The sequence below is a fragment of the Rhagoletis pomonella genome, unplaced genomic scaffold (assembly GCF_013731165.1).
Source record: "Rhagoletis pomonella isolate Grant_MI unplaced genomic scaffold, Rhpom_1.0 Rhpom_scaffold_00294, whole genome shotgun sequence".
NCBI classification, from domain to species: domain Eukaryota; kingdom Metazoa; phylum Arthropoda; class Insecta; order Diptera; family Tephritidae; genus Rhagoletis; species Rhagoletis pomonella.
In genome coordinates, this window is record NW_023458848.1 from 67,278 (window position 1) to 86,805 (window position 19,528).

At 38.8% G+C, this 19,528-nt stretch overlaps 1 protein-coding gene across 8 annotated transcripts in view; it reads left to right on the forward strand.

Annotated features, from left to right (window-relative positions):
- LOC118750541 overlaps nt 1–12,163 on the forward strand; it is a 52,978-nt gene extending 40,815 nt beyond the window's left edge. For all 8 annotated transcript variants that reach the window (XM_036485255.1, XM_036485261.1, XM_036485262.1 and 5 more), the window contains one exon: nt 10,546–12,163. In XM_036485255.1, coding sequence (XP_036341148.1) covers nt 10,546–11,171 — 626 coding nt within the window. In that variant the 3' untranslated portion in view covers nt 11,172–12,163. The remainder of the gene's footprint in view (nt 1–10,545) is intronic.
- The last annotated feature ends 7,365 nt before the right edge of the window (nt 12,164–19,528 follow it).

A 19,528-nucleotide genomic window follows, 5' to 3' on the forward strand; every position in this document is an offset into this window, starting at 1 on the left:
CGAAACATCTCTTCGCATGCCCGGAAAACCCCACAACCCTAACGGCGACGTCCCTGTGGACCGACCCCATAGAGGCTGCACGCTTCTTGGGCTGCCGTTAGTGGAACTCGACGACAACGACTGAGATATCAGCCGATCTGGGCGGGGTTGTTGTAGCCGCTACAACAACAACAACAACAACAGCCACTATGAAAATGCCCAGACTGACATACGATAAAAGAAACGGTGGGCACATACCACGAGGCGAGAAAAATATTTTGCCTTTTTTGGAATTGGACACGGACCGAACAACAAGCAATTATTAAAGCTGACGGCATTGGTTTGGTTAAAGTCAATCCTCAGAGTGCGTATACCTGGGGAATATACTTATCCGCATTGTTCTACCACATTCCTTCCGGCAAATTCCCAACCAAGTTGTTACCTGTGAAAATCTTAATTCTGTGGATATAAATTCTGGTCTATTCATTTGGCAGCAGTTAGACCACCGTACACCGGTAATCCCAAAATCATCAAACGTAAGTCAACCTCATTATTATCACCATCCCATTGGAAACGAGCTACCCAACAACAATTTATCGAGATTCCTGTTTGGACCGACAAGAAAAGGTCAAGCAAATCATTGGCGCCCAACTACACCTTTTCAAGTTTATAATGAGAAAATGTAAATTCATATTGAGAAATCCTAAATTGATAATGAGAAGCGCAAATTCATATTGAGTGAGTACAACTTCATAATGAGAAATATAAATTTATATTGAGAATATATAAGTTGATAATGAGAAATATAAAATCATAATTACAAAATAAAAATTGATAATGGGAAATATAAATTCATATTGAGAATATATAAATTGATGATGAGGAATGTAAGTTCGTAATGAGAATATATAGATTGATAATGAGAAAACGTAAATTCCTAATGAGAAAATGTAAATTGATAATGAGAACATAAAAAATTATATCAATGGAGAGCAAGTACTTTACTCTGGAGTCTGCGAGCTAATGTCGCGATATTGGGTGAATTAAAGCAAGCATCAAAGGACACTGCCAAAAAAATTTATAATATATACAACCCGAAATTAAAGTTGGACAACTCATTTACACCCCCGCTGTGTGTGAGCGCCCCCATTTGCCTTTTTATGTGTAACACTTCAGCTGTGGTTATTGCATCAATAAAGTGGACGTTTGGCCCTCTGAAAGCAGGGAGCTGTAGAGTGGCGCGGTGGCCAATTTTTTTATCGGCCTCGTGACATTCGGCAAAACAAATTAAAATTTGTTTCATCCTTTCATGCTATTTGTTTACCACTTTCGGCTCGTTTTAATTTGTTATCCTGCGAGTTCATGGTTATTGGTTGCGTATGGACTTTTTTGCAACTGTACAGATTGCCCTCGAGATAATTTGGTGCTCAATTCTACATTAAACTGGTTTTGTACTTTTCTTTTTAATTGTCCAAGGGTAAAACTGCAGTCACCTTCAAGCCAGGATAACATAGTCATCAAGTTGTCTTCAGTCAGCCTTTTGCGGTCGCTTACACCTCTTGGTTTTGCTTCCGAATCTTCGCTAATGATCCAACGATAGACTTGAGTGTTAATATTTTCTCATTATGAATTTACGTGTTCTTATTATCAATTTATATTTACTCAATATGAATTTACATTTCTCATTATCAATTTGTATTTTCTCAATAAGAATTTTTATTTCTCATTATCAATTTGTATTTTCTCAATATCGATTTACATCTCTCATTATCAGATTATATATTCTCAATATGAATTTACATTTCTCATTATCAATTTGTACTTTCTCAATATGAGTTTACATTTCTCATTATCAACTTGTATTTTCTCAATATGAATTTTCATTTCTCATTATCAATTTGTATTTTCTCATTATAAACTTGAAAAGGTGTAAACGGGTGAAAAAGAATAAGTTTTGTTGAACATAGCCACACTTAAGCCCGGCATAAAATAACCGCGTGCTCAGCTGAGGGAATATAGCAATTTCATCATCGAATCAATTTAATACATCATAAAATAAGATTTAAGGAAAAATTAAAATCTTTTAGTTATTTTCCTCATTTTGTTGGTCACAAAATTTTACGTCGGTGAACCGTACATATTCGAGTTTAATAGATTTTTGATAAATTTTTTCTTTTAGAAATTCCGCTATTATAAAGCATCATTGATATTGAATCAAATAATTATTTTTTGAATTCATAATCACTGTAAATCAATATCGTCCTCAGTCTTCACACGGCATGATTTAATTGATTTTTATTGGAGCTCGTTTTCAATCAAAATTTTGGTGAATATTTTGATTATTTATTTCCGTGATCGATCTGCGATGCGAACACCATTGATCAGCAGTCATACTCATTCTCGTTCAGTTCAATTCGCCAATTCTGAAAGGCAAGTTAATTAAATTTTTTTAATCAAGTTACACCACACATCGACGTTCAAGATTTTTGAACCAATAACTTGTCATTTCGTCAACATAACCGATAACACGGTCAATATTAATTGAACCAAACTATTAATTTTTCTTTATTTTTTTGTAATTTCTTTGGGTATTCATTCCCAATAAAATTTGAAACTCGTATCAAATTAATTTCGTTTAACATTCTCAAACAGGTTGAATATTCTCAGTCTGATTTGGTCTTCCGGTTAATTCGGGGGTGGATAGTCTTGATCTTTGTTGCGTACCTTGTTGGCGACAGAAGGGACCGAAGGAGATACATGAAATACTCCCAAGAATTCAAGGCCTTCGCTGCATCCCGGGAGCAAACAACTTGGTCCATAAAAAGATTCGAGCTAGTGCGTTAAACGCCATTCTCAGCCCACGTTCGGTATAATACTAAACAAAATTTTGGACCGAAAATCACATGAGATATATAACCAATTGAGCGTGAATTTTATGTTAAACTAATTAGATTAAAAGCAATATTCAAATAGTGATCGATTTATGCGGCATTATTTTTTTAAATTGGATATTCGAAACTAACATAGATTGGTTTTCGCTGATTAGGCTTAGACACAATCATAGAATCATAATAATAATAAACAGAAGGAAATCCGGTATTGATTTTAAATCGAGTACCGCCATCTTATAACTCGGACCGTAATAGTACGGACTTTACGTCTACCGTTGGTCGAATTTTTTTAATAATCTGAATTTACAACTTGGTATTTGAGTTTCAGATTCGATTCCAAACCCGAATATACCGACTTCGGTTCAGGCAACTGAACCACGGTATACCCTGACCACTAGTACGGTTAATTCAAATACTGTACCAGCCGTTCTCAATTCAGTGTCAGGCGGGACGAAACACCCTCATTACACCAACTGTCCGAAATGGTGTCCGAGTTGTTGAGAACCCAAACACAGATGCAACAGCAAATGATCCGTGACCGGATTCATTTACAGACACCAATACCTGACGTTCGTGACATGAACCAAACCATGCCAACGACCCGGAATCATACCTGGATGGGTGGTCCTTCAACCTTACAAACTCAAACGATCAATACCTACCGTGGTCTTATAACGTCACATATCCAAGAACCAATTAATCAACCATCTCATTTATATCCCAACTATTCGCTATCCGATCCACCACAATCACGACCAAATTAAGCCACTGTATTCGACGAATCTGCCCAAGCGGATGTAATGGATAGGAAATTCAGAGGCTTACCATCATGGATGGGACGTGCTCAATTCGATGGCATTCATGTGAACGAAAAATTTCTATCGGTTGAAGATTATTTGGCTATTATTGGCTCATTTCGATATAAGATTGGACCGACTATGAATTGGTTACGCGTTTGGTACCCACACTCACGGGGGCCGCTCGACAATGGTACTTCACCGAACTGAGAAACTTCGGAGATTATCAAGATTTTTGCACGAAACTTCGTGCTCGTGTCCTCAACAAACATACTCGGGCCCAAGTAATAATGTCATACGCACAGATTAAATTCGATCCACGTTCGCAAACACTGCTGAAACATATCGATGACTTGACATTCCAATTGCATGGTAATTCCTGTGGTCTGGATGAACGGGACCACGTTGATATCATCATTGGAACCTTATCCGATCATCTGCGTGAACTCGTCCACACTCGACAAGTCCACACGTTGGAGCAATTGCGTGAGTTCGCTCAGCGAATTGCACCACATTCGTTCATTGTTGCCACACCCCGTCCGGAAAGAACCCGTGCGGATAGACAGCGATCAGCGCCACGGGAAATTTCGGCAATACATGATCCACCGGATGATTCTTCACATTCGGAATATACCGTTTCGTTTCCTGGGTCCGACTCCGATAACAGGGAATGTGCATACGTGAACAAGCAAAAGAAACCAATTAAAGCATCTCAGAAACGTTGGTATTCGAAACCAGTCGAGGATTATAAAAACGACAAAAATCCAAAGGAGAATGATATGAAAGTAGGAACTATCGTCTACCCATTTCTCGCTGTTGAGGGCGACGAAAATGTACGATGTGCAAAATGTCTCGTGTGGGGCCATCACTTCAAAAAGTGTCGAACCCAACCGAATAGGGAGATCTGCTACAAATGTACACGACCGGGGGTTGCGTCTGATCAATGCCCGTGTTCAAAAAACGCGTAAGGGAGTCGATTGGGAGTAGTGGTCCATCGTACTCAGAATCCACAACTTTATCTAAATCCACTGTCTCTAACAATCCGCACTCTACCGAAGTCCCTCTACAAATCGACAACTCTTCAGTCCCGAATTCCAGTAATAATTCTACTCTGATTCTTAATGAATATAATCAAACTCAAAGGGATGGCGGAGAACCATCAACTAAATGTTCTGAACGAACACTACCAATTACCAAACCTACTTCAGCTCCAGTCCTTACTCACCAGCAAGACGCAGTCAACCAAGTTAACCAACCACGACTCCGCGATGTTTTCTTTATCTCAGACAAATGTTTGACATATAACATTCCGAACGATCGTCGCGATTATCTCACGGTTATGGTTAACAACCATTCTCATACGGTTTTACTCGATAGGTAAGCCGAAGTCAGTCATTTCACAAACATTTTATGAGAAGTACAGATGGGGGCAGTTGCAATCTACCAAAACCTCCATTGGTCTAGCCGATAATTCGATTTCTTTTAAGGCCATTGGTAAAGTGGATGTATTATATACGGTCGGTAGTCTTACCCGCCTGGTGCCAACTCTTGTCGTACCTATCTCACTGAAACACCCAATTATGGGACGGACATTCCTTGAGGCCTTCGAACTGGTGCAGAACCAAGAGAAAGCTCAACGATTTTTAAAACATACAGCCAAAGGTGATACTGAAGAAGTTGCATCCGCTAAAGTCGAAATGGTTACGGCGGATAATTTTATTAATTTTTGTAACCAGCCACCAGGGAGTGGGAAAGAACAAGCTCAGGTATCTTCTATGAGTAATGATCTGGAGCCAATTGACGCTTCCACACTCGGTTTAGAGGGTGAACTAGATGAAACTTATGAAACGCCAGTATCCAGTATCGCCATATGTGGCTGAACAAGTTCAAGCCGAATTGGATAAAATGCGATGTCGTGACATCATTATGACCATCGAAGAAAGCCCTTGGCGGTCACCAATTCTGGCTGTAAAGAAGAAGGACGGAACATGTCGCGTGTGCTTGGACGCGAGAGAGCTGAATAAAATTACCATTCCAAATGCCTATCCAATTACGGATACTAACCAAATTTTAGCACGACTAAAGTCAGCTAAATACCTAACCAGTATTGATCTGTCTCAAGCTTTCTTTCAAATTCCTTTGGCAAAATCGAGTCAACTGAAAACCGCTTTTGCATTCGGTAACAGACTTTATGCTTTTCGTCGCATGACGATGGAGTTGAGAAATTCACCCGCCGCATTAGCCATTCTCATTGATAAAATTTTCCGTGATTTGGTTCCACATGCATTCGCATATGTGGATGATTTCATAATTTGCACTTCGACGTTTGAAGAACACGCTAAGATATTGGCTATTGTTGCAAAACGTCTGGCTGGGGCCGGCTTAACCATCTCAACATCCAAATCGAATTTTTGTTGTAAACGATTGGAATTCCTGGATTACGTTTTGTCTCAAGAGGGTCTATCTGCGAAACCATCTCGTATTCGAGGTATTGTTGAATTTGCACGGCCCAAAACGGCAAAAGAAGTCAGACGGTTCGTTGGTGCAGCGGGCTGGTACCGAAAATTTATTGAACATTTTTCGGAGATCACAGCTCCCCTTAGTGAATTGTATAAAGCAAACCGAAAAGGACCCATTGAATGGAATACCGCTGCTGAACAAGCCTTTCTCAAAGAGTGTTTAACTACCACTCCTATTCTGACTATGGCCGATTATTCAAAACCATTCAAGGTTTATACCGATGCCTCGCTTATCGCAGCGAGTGCTGTTCTAGTACAAGAACATGATGGGAATGAACGCGTGGTTCAGTATTTTTCTAAAAAATTCTCGAAAGCCGAACAAAATTACACAGCATCCAAACGGGAATGCCTAGCCGTTCTCTTAGCGGTCGAAAAGTTCCGTCCATATTTTGAGGGTCGTGAATTGGTTGTGGTAACGGACCATGCAGCTTTGCGCTGCCTACAAACTCTCAAAGAACCAACTGGACGTTTATGCCGTTGGGCGATCCGATTATCACCATACGATCTCAAAATTATTCATAAACCAGGAAAACATTTAGATCTTCCTGACGCCTTGTCTCGTTCTTTTGCTCTACTCAACATCGTTCGTAGAAATCCAATTGACCTTCCGAGTAATTTTCACGTTAATCGTACCCCAATCACATCCGTGACCAACATTGACCCAAACACGTGCGATAAATGGTACAACAAAATGCATGCCATGGCCTCAAAACAACCATTATATAGATATAAAATCGAGAACAACCTCCTGTATCATCGATTGAAATTTTCCAATCAAAGTGCGGAAATACTGTGGACACTTTGTGTACCATCTTCTGACAGAGAAAAAGTCCTCGATGAAAATCATAACCAACATTCGCATCAGGGTGTTTGGAAAAGTTATAGACGTATCTCACAACGCTATTACTGACCAAATATGTATGAGTCTGTTTACCAGTACGTTCGGCAATGTGAACTATGCCACCGCATTAACCCAAGTAATGAGAGCACCAAAACACCTCACGGCGAATATAGAGACCCACAACGACCGGGTAGACAATTATCGATTGACTTCGTCGGAAAGCTGCCCATGTCTAAAAATCGTAACCAATGGATCTTCGTAGCCATCGACTGTTACTCGCGGTATGTCTGGGCGCAGCCCAGGAAAAACGCAAACGCCATATCCGTAGTCAATTATCTTCGACATATGTTCTCGGTGAATGGCTGCCCCGAACTCATTATATCAGATAATGGTACTCAATTCATCAGTCAAACTTTCGCAAAGCTTTGTGCCGATTATAATATCAAACACATGAAAACGCCTTTGTACCATCCACAAGCCAATCAGGTAGAGGCGACAAACAAAAGCATTAAACTTGGATTACGTGCTCACATGGCTGATCTTCTTGAACATTCCTCCTGGGAAAACTATCTTTCTCGTATTATTCATGATATTAAAACTTCAGTGCATTCAGCCATGGGCTACACGCCATATTTCCTACACACCGGTCGTGAATATGTGAAAGATGGAAACGAATATAAATTATTATTGGATGTAAATCCATACCATACCCAGAAGGTGGAAAAACGTAAAGTTCTGGCTGATGAAATTCGAGACAAACAGTTCGAACAATATCAACAAACCGCACAACGGGCATTGACCCGCAAAAGAGAACGACATTTCGAGATAGGCCCGGAAGTGTACATTCCCAATCCTAAACAGTCCGTGGCCGGAGAGGGCTATGCACAAAAACTAGCCCCACCAAAAATTAGAGCCTATGTTTCACGGAAACATGGTTCGAATTCATATGAACTGATCGATGATAAACACCGAATGCTTGGCAATTATTCCGCCGATTTAATCACAACACGTTAACTCATTCAGTATATTCGCCTTCACAAGAATTTCGATGAATATATGGCGGGCCTCCATATTCCATTGATTCTGCCATATTGAAATAATAATTACGTTTGTAAATGAAATGAATTACTGAATAAATTAATTAATAATAAATAGTTTTGTTATATCCATAGTTTTGTTATATTATATCCTCAGTACATTGCTAGTAAATCGATCAAAGCAAACAAGAAAAGATTCATAACTAAATCATTTACCAAGGCCTTTCATCTACCGTAGCTTACGTAATGCGTACTGAAACTAAATAGGAAAGACGAAGTAAGGCGCCATGAGAGCTCATTTGGATGGTTGGCGTAGGCAAGACGGCGCAGTTCATTTGTTGCAGAAGTCGTTTGACTTGTTGCTGAAAGCCATTTGACTTGTTGCTGAAAGCACGACGAATGGGTAATGTATCGTCTCGTATGTATGTATGTATTTATTGCGCGTCTACCATTCAATTGCTTTACCCACCGATGGCGCCAAGAGCGTGTTGGCAGGCTAGTTGTGAGGAATAAGCATACGTACATATGTACATCAATCAATGCTTCATTTCAAACAAGCAAATGTCCTTGAATTGTTTTTGAACTACAGTATCATGACTTCGGCAAACCCATCAAACATGACTTCGGCAAACCCATCAAACATGCCTTCAGCAACAAATCAAACTCGGCGCTATGACTTCTGCAACAAATCAATTCTATGGCGTGCCTCCGCTAACTGAGCCGTCTTGCCTTCACCAACCGCTTAAATGAGCTATCATGCTTTCGGCACTGTTCAAATGAGCTCTAAAGCTTTCGGCAACCGTTCAAATACGGCATATTGTATTGAAAATGGGCGAAATGGGCCATTTCCCATATAACGGTAGTTTCAAGAACTACGAAAACTGCGATATTTTAGTAAATACTGAAGCTTATTCATTGAAAATTAATATTTATAATGATTTTTAGACGTAAAATAAGAAGTTTATAAATTTTTGGAAAATGGGCGTAGCCACGCCCACTTATGATTATATATATATATATATATATCTTAGTAATCGCTTCACCAATTTCTCTCAAATTTGGCACAATTGTTAGCCTCGGTACAACATACCAAAAGCCTGAAAATTTTTAAAATCGGACAATAACCACGCCCACACCCCATATAACGGTAATTTAGAGAAATACGAAATCTTCAATAAATCAGTAAATACAGAAGCTGATTTATTCAAAATTGATGTTTGCAATAATTCCTTAGCAAAAAATACGCTTATAATAAAATTTTGGAAGATGGGCGTGACCCCGCCCACTTATGACCAAATATCTGTATCTCGCTAACCGTTCGATCAATTTGTACCAAACTCGGTACGATTATTGTGCTTGCCACATAAAGACAAAACATTCATACAACGGTAAATTTCAGAAATTCTTGAAACTTCGATATTTCGAATTTTAAGGACGGTAATTTACTCAAAATTGATACTAACAACAATCCCTTGAAAAAAAGTAACATTATTATAGAATTTTGGAAAGTAGGCGTGATACCGCCCACATCTAACTATACACTAACTTTATCTCATTAAGTATAACTGAACATACCATCGAAATTGTTAAAAATAGGGTTAAACCACTCTTCTTACCATGTAACGGCAGTTTTCAGAAAGGTGAAAAACTATGTTTAATACTTGCGTCGGGTATTTAATGTTCGGCTCCCCCTGAACTTAGACTTTATACTTGTTTAAGGTTCATTATTTTGATATAAAAGTATAGCTCTTTATCTAACAAATAAATTTCAGGCTTTGTAAAAAATTTAAATAATTCCACAAACTTTTCATCCCAATTCAGTTTTGTAGCTTATTAAATTGTAGTATAATAAAGTGCAAGTTTGAAGCTGCCAATGGTATTTGTTAGATAAAAATAAAGAACCTTTCCCTAATTTTTTCGAGAAATGAAAAAAATTTTGTGTTTTCCGAAAGCAAAGCAAGCCTATTCGAGGGGAAGTGGTTAGTTTCTGCTGGAAAGATTTTGTCAGCAAGAAAACAGCTGATCAAAAACAGCTGGTTGGAATTTACACAAATCACAAAATTGTGTTTGATGGTTTGGAAGTTCAAAATGATAAAATAAGACTAATTAAACTTGCAAGAAGTAAGTAATTATTCGGTTAGTTAATAAACTGGTTCCGGATAACACTTTGTGACCAGTTTCCTTACGTTTTCAATTTTACACATTTGAATATAACAAAAGTTCTGTCAGCTGCTCGTCTAACTTGCAAGTTTCTGCGAATTTTCTGTTCGCGTACTATTCTGGATATTTTTCTCTTGTTAGATAACAGATGATATTTCGACCGAATTTTTCTGCTAGATATTTTTTTACTGGATATTTTAAACGAACGTAGGTTTATATGGCTTTCATACATTTAAATGCGTAATATTTTTATTTATTCAACATTTTTTATTCAGTCTCATATGAACTTGTATTAACATATTTATTGTATACCTATTACAGAAGTAGTCTCGGTTCAAAATACGGTCTCTATATCGCCGTCATCATCGAAATCCTCTACCACGATGACAGATACCGTTAAAGATGTTGCCACTCCTCGATTAATATCATCGCACAATGAAAATCAATTTCAATCCGCAAGCAGCATACCACAAACCAAAATGGCTGGATATCCTAAGCAAACAGTTTTCCAGAAAGAAGGCAAACTATTTATTATTGATCCCTTACAAATGAAACTTAAGCAAGAACGAGGGAAACAGGTATCTCTGTTAAAACCACAATCTCATATGCAGAGACAACGTCAGCAAGAGGCGCACAAACAAAAAATGCAATTGAAAGCGTTTCGAAGTATTATATCAGATCACGATTATACTCTATCGCTTAATTTAAAGAACGGTGACGCACCGGTACCTCGAGAAATGGGAGCACGTATACCAGAACGGGGAACAGACACTATGGAAAGCAACGCTTTCGAGCTTCTGCAACAACGCCGAATTCAGTTCGAAAAAAGAGTTTTTGGCACAAAATGTCCCGAGCATGCGCTCCGCTGTGGATTATATATTACGTCGCTTGCCACTGATTGCTATGAAAAAGACTTTGGCTGCCGCCTTTTCTTTTGTGCATCATAGTTTTGAGGAATTCGATGCGCTTCCTGTTTTAAAACAGCGTTCGTGTGAATGGCTCCGGGCTAAATATATTACACGGTTTGTACGCAATCACAAACAATTTCAAGGATTATATTCCAAAAGCAGAGAACGGTTTTGGAGTACGCGCGAAGTGCTAGTTTATGCCCGACATCATGTATTCGCCCCCAAAATGAAATCATTTGACGGTGCGTGGTGCTTACTGCAACCTCAAACACTCAATTTTTCAGCACGAGGGAACCCTCCACAAGAACTAAGATGCATTGAGCCTAATAAATATTATTATCAGCAGGGGCAAGAGTTTTCGCAGTTTGTAAAGAAGGAAGTTAGATTCGAACAGGAGTCTTTTAAGTACGAATCTGTAACTCATATATATCGTATTACATCGTGGATAGATGAAATATGGCAAACATTTTTGGTCCTTGAAGCGAATGCAAAACACACTGCTTGGACAATTGATGTTGTTAGTATACCAGAATCCAGAAGTCGTAAAGCTACTCATATCGCTAGCCTGCAATTAAAGCATACAGACAGATGTAGAAAGAAGCAGCAATTATATATACCGATACCGGAGCATCTTGAAGAGTACTCACTTCTCGTAAGTGAAATTTGTCGGGATCTTGAAATACAACTTCAATCGGAGCAAGTTGAAAACGACGTACTTTTCCCCTTGGCGCAAGCAGTTATTACACACTGTTTAAAAATGTTCATTGAAAAGTTATTGAGACACACAGTCGCCTCAAAACATAACCATACAATCACAGGAATCTTAGATATTACAACACAGGATATTGGTAAAGTTTTGATTCGGAATTCGGAGTTTGATTTTTTAACCAACAAGCATTTTGGAACATACAAGTACGATAGTGAAAACGTAAAATGAGTGGCTTTAAGTGTAATTCTAATCTAGGAGATTGTTTAATATACATATTCATAAGGAAAAAGTACATTAAAGATCAAGTTACTATTGCCTGAAAGTCGATATTTCTTATGTACACTGTATTTGACTTACGGACGTTTTTGTTTATATTGAGACAGTTTTTCTGTCATATCAAAAATTACACGGTGTTACAAAAAAAAAAAAATCACGAAGTACACCCGAAGCAAAAATTAGTGTAGGTTTTAGGTAGGATCGAGTACAATATGAAAATTCGTTTCTTATAGTTTCTGAACTCTCCATTTTTATTTCTTAAAAAAAAAAACGTTATTTTCGCAGGGGAAATTTTAGTGAAAATCGACCCGAAAAAAACATAAATTGGGGCGTCTAGGGGGGGGGGGTATTTTGATTCTAAAAGTGAAGACCCCAACCCGCGCCCACTTATAGTTTTTAAGTAATTTGTTGTTAAAGTTGCGAAATTCACCAAATATGTTGATGCAAATTGCATCGATTTTATCATCCAAAAGTGCGTGAAATAGATAAATGTGACTTAAATGTAAGCACTTTTAATGCACATGACCATTTTCTTTTAAGTAATATGATATTTTTGTTAATTTAACCACGATAAAGCACTTATAAAAGTAGTGAAGTAGTAAACATGCGAGGGTTGCAACTGAACACCGAAGTTGGTGCTGCCAGACGATTTATCATCACAATTTTTACTTGCGTCCACAGTATTTTTGCGTAGAATTACTTTCTGCGCAGGCGGCCTTCGGCCGCGCTTTAGGATTATAACCCTTACCAAATAGAATTCTCCTTTCGGTGTGCACCAACTGGGGCTACCGTCCCAGTGATGTAGCCTTGGGAAAGGATGAGGTAACTAGAATTCCCTTTCTGTGTGGTAAACCTGGGGCTGCCGCCCCAGTGATGTCTATTATGGTTACTGCTTACCCTTTTTTAGGTTCTTAAATTTTTTTTTTCAAATAGAGCCGCAGACGATCACGCGATTTTTTATTCCAAATTATTATTTTTTGAATATTTTATATTATAAAAAATATCGACGCAGGCGTAAATATTTGCTATTTTAATATTGTTTATTAAAAAATGCAAAACATATGGATTATTAATCGGCCCTATTGCGAATTTCACATGAAAAAATATTCCCAAAAATTATAAAGCAAAACAAAAACAATTTATTCACATGGAATTGGCGATCGGGCTGATTATTGTATTTTCCAAAGAAAAATATATACTTTTGTTAAATAAAATGGCCATAATTGAAATTTTTTTAAAGTATGTTATTTAAAAAGCACATATTCAAACCTACCCTTATGTTGTGGAGGTCATTATGAAATATAATTTGGGTATTTTACTGTCCCTAATTTTCGAACATGTGGTAGCACCCTTCTGTTAGGGTAATACAGCCATTTTGATTTGTTTGCTTGTTTACTTTGTTGAAGAAAAGTGGTGAAATGGTTAAACGCGTTTTATATTGTTTAAAAATAAAATAAAATACATTTATTGTAAACAAATCACATGTGAACATTGAAAAGATCGTGCATTTATGCAAGTTGTTGTTGTGGCGCCTACTAAGCCCCGTTCGGGGCGGTTCATCCATCAACGTTGTCGTCAATTTCAGCTAGGGGGAGGCCCAGGAAGTGTGCTACTTCCACAGGGGCTGTCCATAGGGACAGGGGCGTTAGCTGAGTGGGGTTCTCAGGGCATGTGAAGAGGTACCGGGAGTCATGTGGCGACTCTCCACATGCCGGGCATTGGTTGGGCACATCTTCGTTAATTCCGCTCAGGTAGCTGTTGAGCCTGCTGCAATAGCCAGAACGAAGTTGGGCTATTGTAGTGCGGGTCTCCCGATGCAGAAAAAGTTCTGTCCCGTCCACGTCCGGTGGTTGTGTGCCTAGAACGGCATTCACAGGGCGGGAGTCTACTTAACTTGAGACTGATTCCCTGTGAATGCCGTTCAGGGCCTGTCGGTAGGTTGACAGGTCCAGAGGTTGTTTGATATACCTCTGGACTTCGTCTGTCAGTTGTCCTCTGGGATGGCCACGTCTGTGGCTCCCAGCAAGGAACTGCTTGCGGAGCATTATGTTATGCTCCTTCACTGGGAGCATCTGGGCCTCGTCATGAAGGTGGTGTTGAGGCGTCATCAGGAGGCATCCTGTCGCAGTTCGTAAAGCCGTGTTTTGGCAGATCTGTAGCTTCATCCACTGTGTCCTGCTAGTCCCCGGCGACCATACGGGCGCTGCGTAGTTTAGAACCGGCCGGCCAATTCCCTTGTATGTTGCCAACAACGTTTCTTTATCTTTGCCCCAAGTGCTGCCGGCCAGCGACTTGAGGACATTGTTGCGGCTCTGCACTTTGTTGACAATTGCGGTTGTATGCGCCGAGAAGGAGAGCAGACTGTCGAAGGTAACTCCGAGGATTTTCGGGTTATTCACCGTCGGTATTGTTACGCCATCGACGTGAATACCCAGTGGCAGTCTGACCTCCTTCGTCCAGGTGGTGAAAAGGGTTGCCGAGGATTTCGCAGGGATAGAGCAACGCTCCTTGCAGTGAAGAAGCGAGAAAGTTCGGAGAGGTAACCGTTTACTTTCGAGCACAAGTCATCAATTCCATTCCCAGACGCCATGATCGAACAAACGTCAGCATACGAGACTATATTAACACCCTCTGGTGGCTGAGGAAGCTTTGAGATGTAATAATTAAATAGTAGCGGGGACAGGACACCACCCTGTGGTACCCCCTGTTTAATTTTACGTGGCTTGCTAGTTTTGTCTCTGAAAATTACTGACAGGGTTGATTTGCCGTGCAACTTCGTCTCTTGGACCGCAGCTATTAATATTCCATGCCTTCCCATAAAGATAGCTATCTCCTCGATCTTGCTCTGGAGTCCGTTACAGTTAAATTGTAGCATCTTCGTGCGCCTTGGGAGGCCGATTGTGATGTGTGGTGTTAAAGAGATGTGTTGCCTGCCGGCCCCCTGCTGTACGTGCTGCAAAAGGGGGTGCTGCCTTGTGATGGTTGGCGGCGTCGCGGGGGAGGGATGCGGCGGGGCAGCACAGCAGGGGCCCACATAGTTACTCGTCCAATCTCGCGTGTTGCGAAGTCCTGGGCACGCCCTAAAGTGGCACCAGCCGAGGCAAGAGTTGCACTTGACTGATGTCACGTTACGGTATATTCTGGACTGACAAACAGAGCAGATTGTCGGAGGGACTAGGAGTTGCCGGCGGCGGTGTGTGGTTGCTATTGTGTTTGTTTGTGTGTCTATTGTTGTGTTGTGTTGGGGTGTGTTGATTATGTGCTGCCCAGGCGGGTGGTGGTTTGCTGTGGAGGTGGTCCGGTTCGCACAGCATGGGGCCACGAACGACGTGATCCTTTGCCGGTGCGTACGCAGGCCCGAGCAGTTACGGAGGTGACTCCACCCGCCACAGGCGTTGCACCTGACCGAGGTGGAGTGTGTATGCAGTCGTCTCTGGCATACGCAGCAGGTGTAGGTTTCTGGCCCTGCGTTTCACTCTATGCCAGCCCTGAGCAGAAGGGTGCGAAGAAGGTGTAGCCCTAGGATCGAACAACGTTTGATGGATTTCGCCGACCTAAACGGGGTTAGATCGCCGAAACAACAGCCCTTGGTCGGGTGAAACCCGAGTCATTCCGGTACGTAGAACCGGCTGTCGTGGGAATGCAAGTTCAAGTGATAGCTGCACTTTTTATATGAAAATTTGCTAATGGAAGTGCAAAAATTTTTAACAACAAATTACTTAAATACTAGTATTAAAAAAGTGAAATAAGGGAGAATTTATGTAAACATATCTTTTTCTTAGCATCCTCGTTAAGTTTCATGAGACAATTCGTTATATTTTTGCTAAAACACACACATGTCGACGTACACTACAGTCAACCCTTTTCGTACTTGAGCTTGAGTATTTTTTATCCGATCTTAAAAGCCAAACATGTTTTGAAAATGGGAATTTATAGACTTTTAATGTGGTGTATAAAAATCAAGGAATGAAACCGATTCAAAATAACGTTCCGGTTTGGGTTTCGGTTTTGCCAGGTGTTTCGGTTTCGGTTTTGGTTTCGTTCTTCAAAATTTATTTCGGTTTTGTTTTCGGTTTCGTTCCGGTTTCGGTTTTTCCCAGAAATTTTGTTGATATTATTTAAATCACAATGTCTTAAACGTTGAGGAAAGAATATCGAAAATTACAGTTCACTGATGATATCAACACTAGGTTCTTTCCCTAACAATCCGGACCGGATTTGGTAATTAGAGAATAAGAGAAACATTTTCTTTCAAAAATGGAACAAAGTTCAGAAGTACGGAAACGCAAAAACCCACATTTCGTGCCCACAAGTCGAGAAACAGCTGATTCACGTTGTTCTTGTTTTTGTCACTTATACCATGTTCTGACCGACATCGGAAACATGTTTTCGTTGCTAAAACTGGTTTTCGACCTGAAACTTGTGTTTTCGTCCATATAAAATCTGTTAAACGAAAACCAGTTTTCGCTGAAAACTACTTGAAAACTCACTTTCCACTCATTCCAATCGGAGTCTTCACTAGTTTTTTCGATTATTTATCGAAGTGGAAGTCATATTTTATCATCTTTAATACGCCATTTCGGATTTATTGTTAATTGCCTGGCCAAAGCAAAATAAGAATGAAAGTTAAAGGTTGTAAATGAAAAGAAAATGAAGGAAAAATGTTTTGGTTGTCGGTCAGAACATGGTATTAAATGCACACACTGGGATATTGAATTTTGGTTTCACAAATTTGATTTTAAGTACATAGATTGAAAATACATCAACAGGCCATTCACTTTTCCTTAAAATCACCAAGTAAATGCAAGCAACATGTAAACACAATACAGCTGATATGCACTTTGACACTTTATCCATTTTTACTCGGAGAAAAATTCCGGGCTGTTTCGGGCAGGAAGAAGAATACACTTACGATCGAATACGCTCGAATTTTCGCTCTCTTTTACCCATTTTGTTGAGTACAGGAATGATTTCTGGGCTATTTTGGGCACACGCGGGATCTCGCATTGCGTACGGGAAAGAAACTACTTAAATATAATTAATCGATTATCGATTCACAACAACAAAGTCATCAGCAGATTTTTGCGAAAAGTTACCCTGCCATACTTATTTACTACTTAACAAGAATTTTAGCAAGATGTTGCTGATTTTGGTTAAATAAATCATTTATTTCAAAGAAATTTTTATTTATTATTTCTGTAAATTTCTGGAAACCTGTGATTGAAATGGTTTCGGTATCGTTCCTTTTCAGGTCAAGATAACGGTTACGGTTTCGGTTTCGGTTTTGAAAAACGAAACGGTTTTAAACGGTTACGGTTTCGGTTTAGGTTTCGGTTTCATTCCTTGATAAAAATACATATATTTTTAGATTTAGGGTAAAATTGAAAAAAACCCATTTTGCCTAATTTTTCTAATTTCCTAAATTTGTATAAAAATTGCTAAATATGTAGTATTTATCTAAAAGTGCATTTATTTTTGAACAAATAGGTACCCCACTTAATGCAATTGCATAATTGATTTCAAACATTTTCAAGACGGTGCTTAAGGAGGCTGAGCGCAATGTGTATACCAAATTTGGTCGAGATCGGTGAAGTAGTTTTTCAGATAAGCATTAGGGTGCCCATTGAAAATGTTTTTTTTTTTGGAAATGTCAAGACCCTACCCCCTAATTTTATTCGTTTTTATGAGAAATATTATTGCCTATTTTTATAGATTTTTTAAAGATCATTTAGAGGTCGCGACCAGCGTTGCCGGGTTGACGTTCGGACGTTTTTTGTGTAAAAATGACGTTTTTTAACTTCCCAGTAATTTTGTTCTGTTACTAAATCTTTTAAGTATAACTGATTTTGAATTATAATCTTAATAAATCTTTACAAGCTTTGTTTTTTGCCGCAGCTTCTTCAACAGATATTTATTCTTTGGACACAGATGACTTAAATATGATGCAAATCAAGCGTACGCGCATTATTAAAATCAACGCGATTCTTTAGCAACTTAAACCTTGCACATTATTACCCTGGAATTTAATGGGCTTGATAGCATACTCAAAAAAAATCTTAAAAATCTGAATATAAAGTTGAAAATCTAGCTGATACTGCAGATTTTTTATAATTGTTGCACAAAGTCTGAAATGTTGATTTTTATTTCGTTTGTTATATAATGGGCTATGCTTTTATGGAAAAATAATAAATCATATATATATATATAATAATATAAATAATAAACAATACTTAAACAAAAGAAAAACAGCCACAATCGATAAAAATATTGATTACCTAATCAGCTGATCACAAGTGTATGTATAAAATGATTTTTATATTAACGATCTCAAACCAGTTTACAATGAATTTTAAATGTGCTCTGTCGAAATGATATTTTAATATACCTTACGTAAATACTTATGTACCTTTGTAATCAATAAAAGTTTAATAAGAACAATTCTGTGCGCATACATTTGAAAAATACGTTTTTGGGAAGGAAATTGCGTTTTTTCAGACCAAGAGGGACGTTTTCTCATGCCGAAGACTTGGCAGCATTGGTCGCGACCCGTCGATTTAGGTCAGAAAATACGATTTTGTAGATTTATGAGTTTTGGAATGACTGTTTTTTATTCGATTTCAAAGAACGGATATGATCTGATAAGTGGATATACATATAGGCCTTTAAAATGGTATATCGTCGCTTGGCGCGCAATACCTCGTATCCGCCAAATGCAATACCAATGCAATAATTTTAGGAAAATGGGGGTGGCAGCGCCCACTTATATGATATATGCGTATCTCTAAAACTACTTGACCGATCTCAACCGAATTTGGTATACACATTGCGCTTAGGCTTCTTAAGTGCCATATGGAAAATTTTTGAAATCGGACAAAAACCGCGCGCTTCACCAACGTAATGGTAATTTCAAAAAACTTAAAGCTAGCTCTATTTTACGTCTGTCAAGTTAGCACTACACTTTTCGAAATTGGAAAGGTTAACTACGGCATTAATTGTAGCTTTTTTGTTGTAAATTTGTTGTGGAAAGAAAAAAAGTGTAGCTCTCGTTTTTTAAGAAAAAATGGTATGTAGTGCTAACCTGACCCATGCACCTCGATAGAATTGAGGTATCCAATACGGTAGTATGCCATTAATTGTAGCTTTTGACTTAAAAATTTGTTGTGAAGAGAAACAATTTGTAATTTTCGTTTTTCTGGAAAAAATTGAGTTGACCGTTTTTCGAACAAAAGTTAGTATGTAGTGCTAACTTGACACCATGCACCATCGACGACAGAATTGAAATATTGAAAAGGTTACAACGGAATTAATTGTAGCTCTTTGTTGTGGAAAGAAAAAAGTTGTTTCTTTCGTTTTTTAAGAAATAATGGTATGTTGTGCTAACTTGACACCATGCACCTTCTTCTTCTCTTCT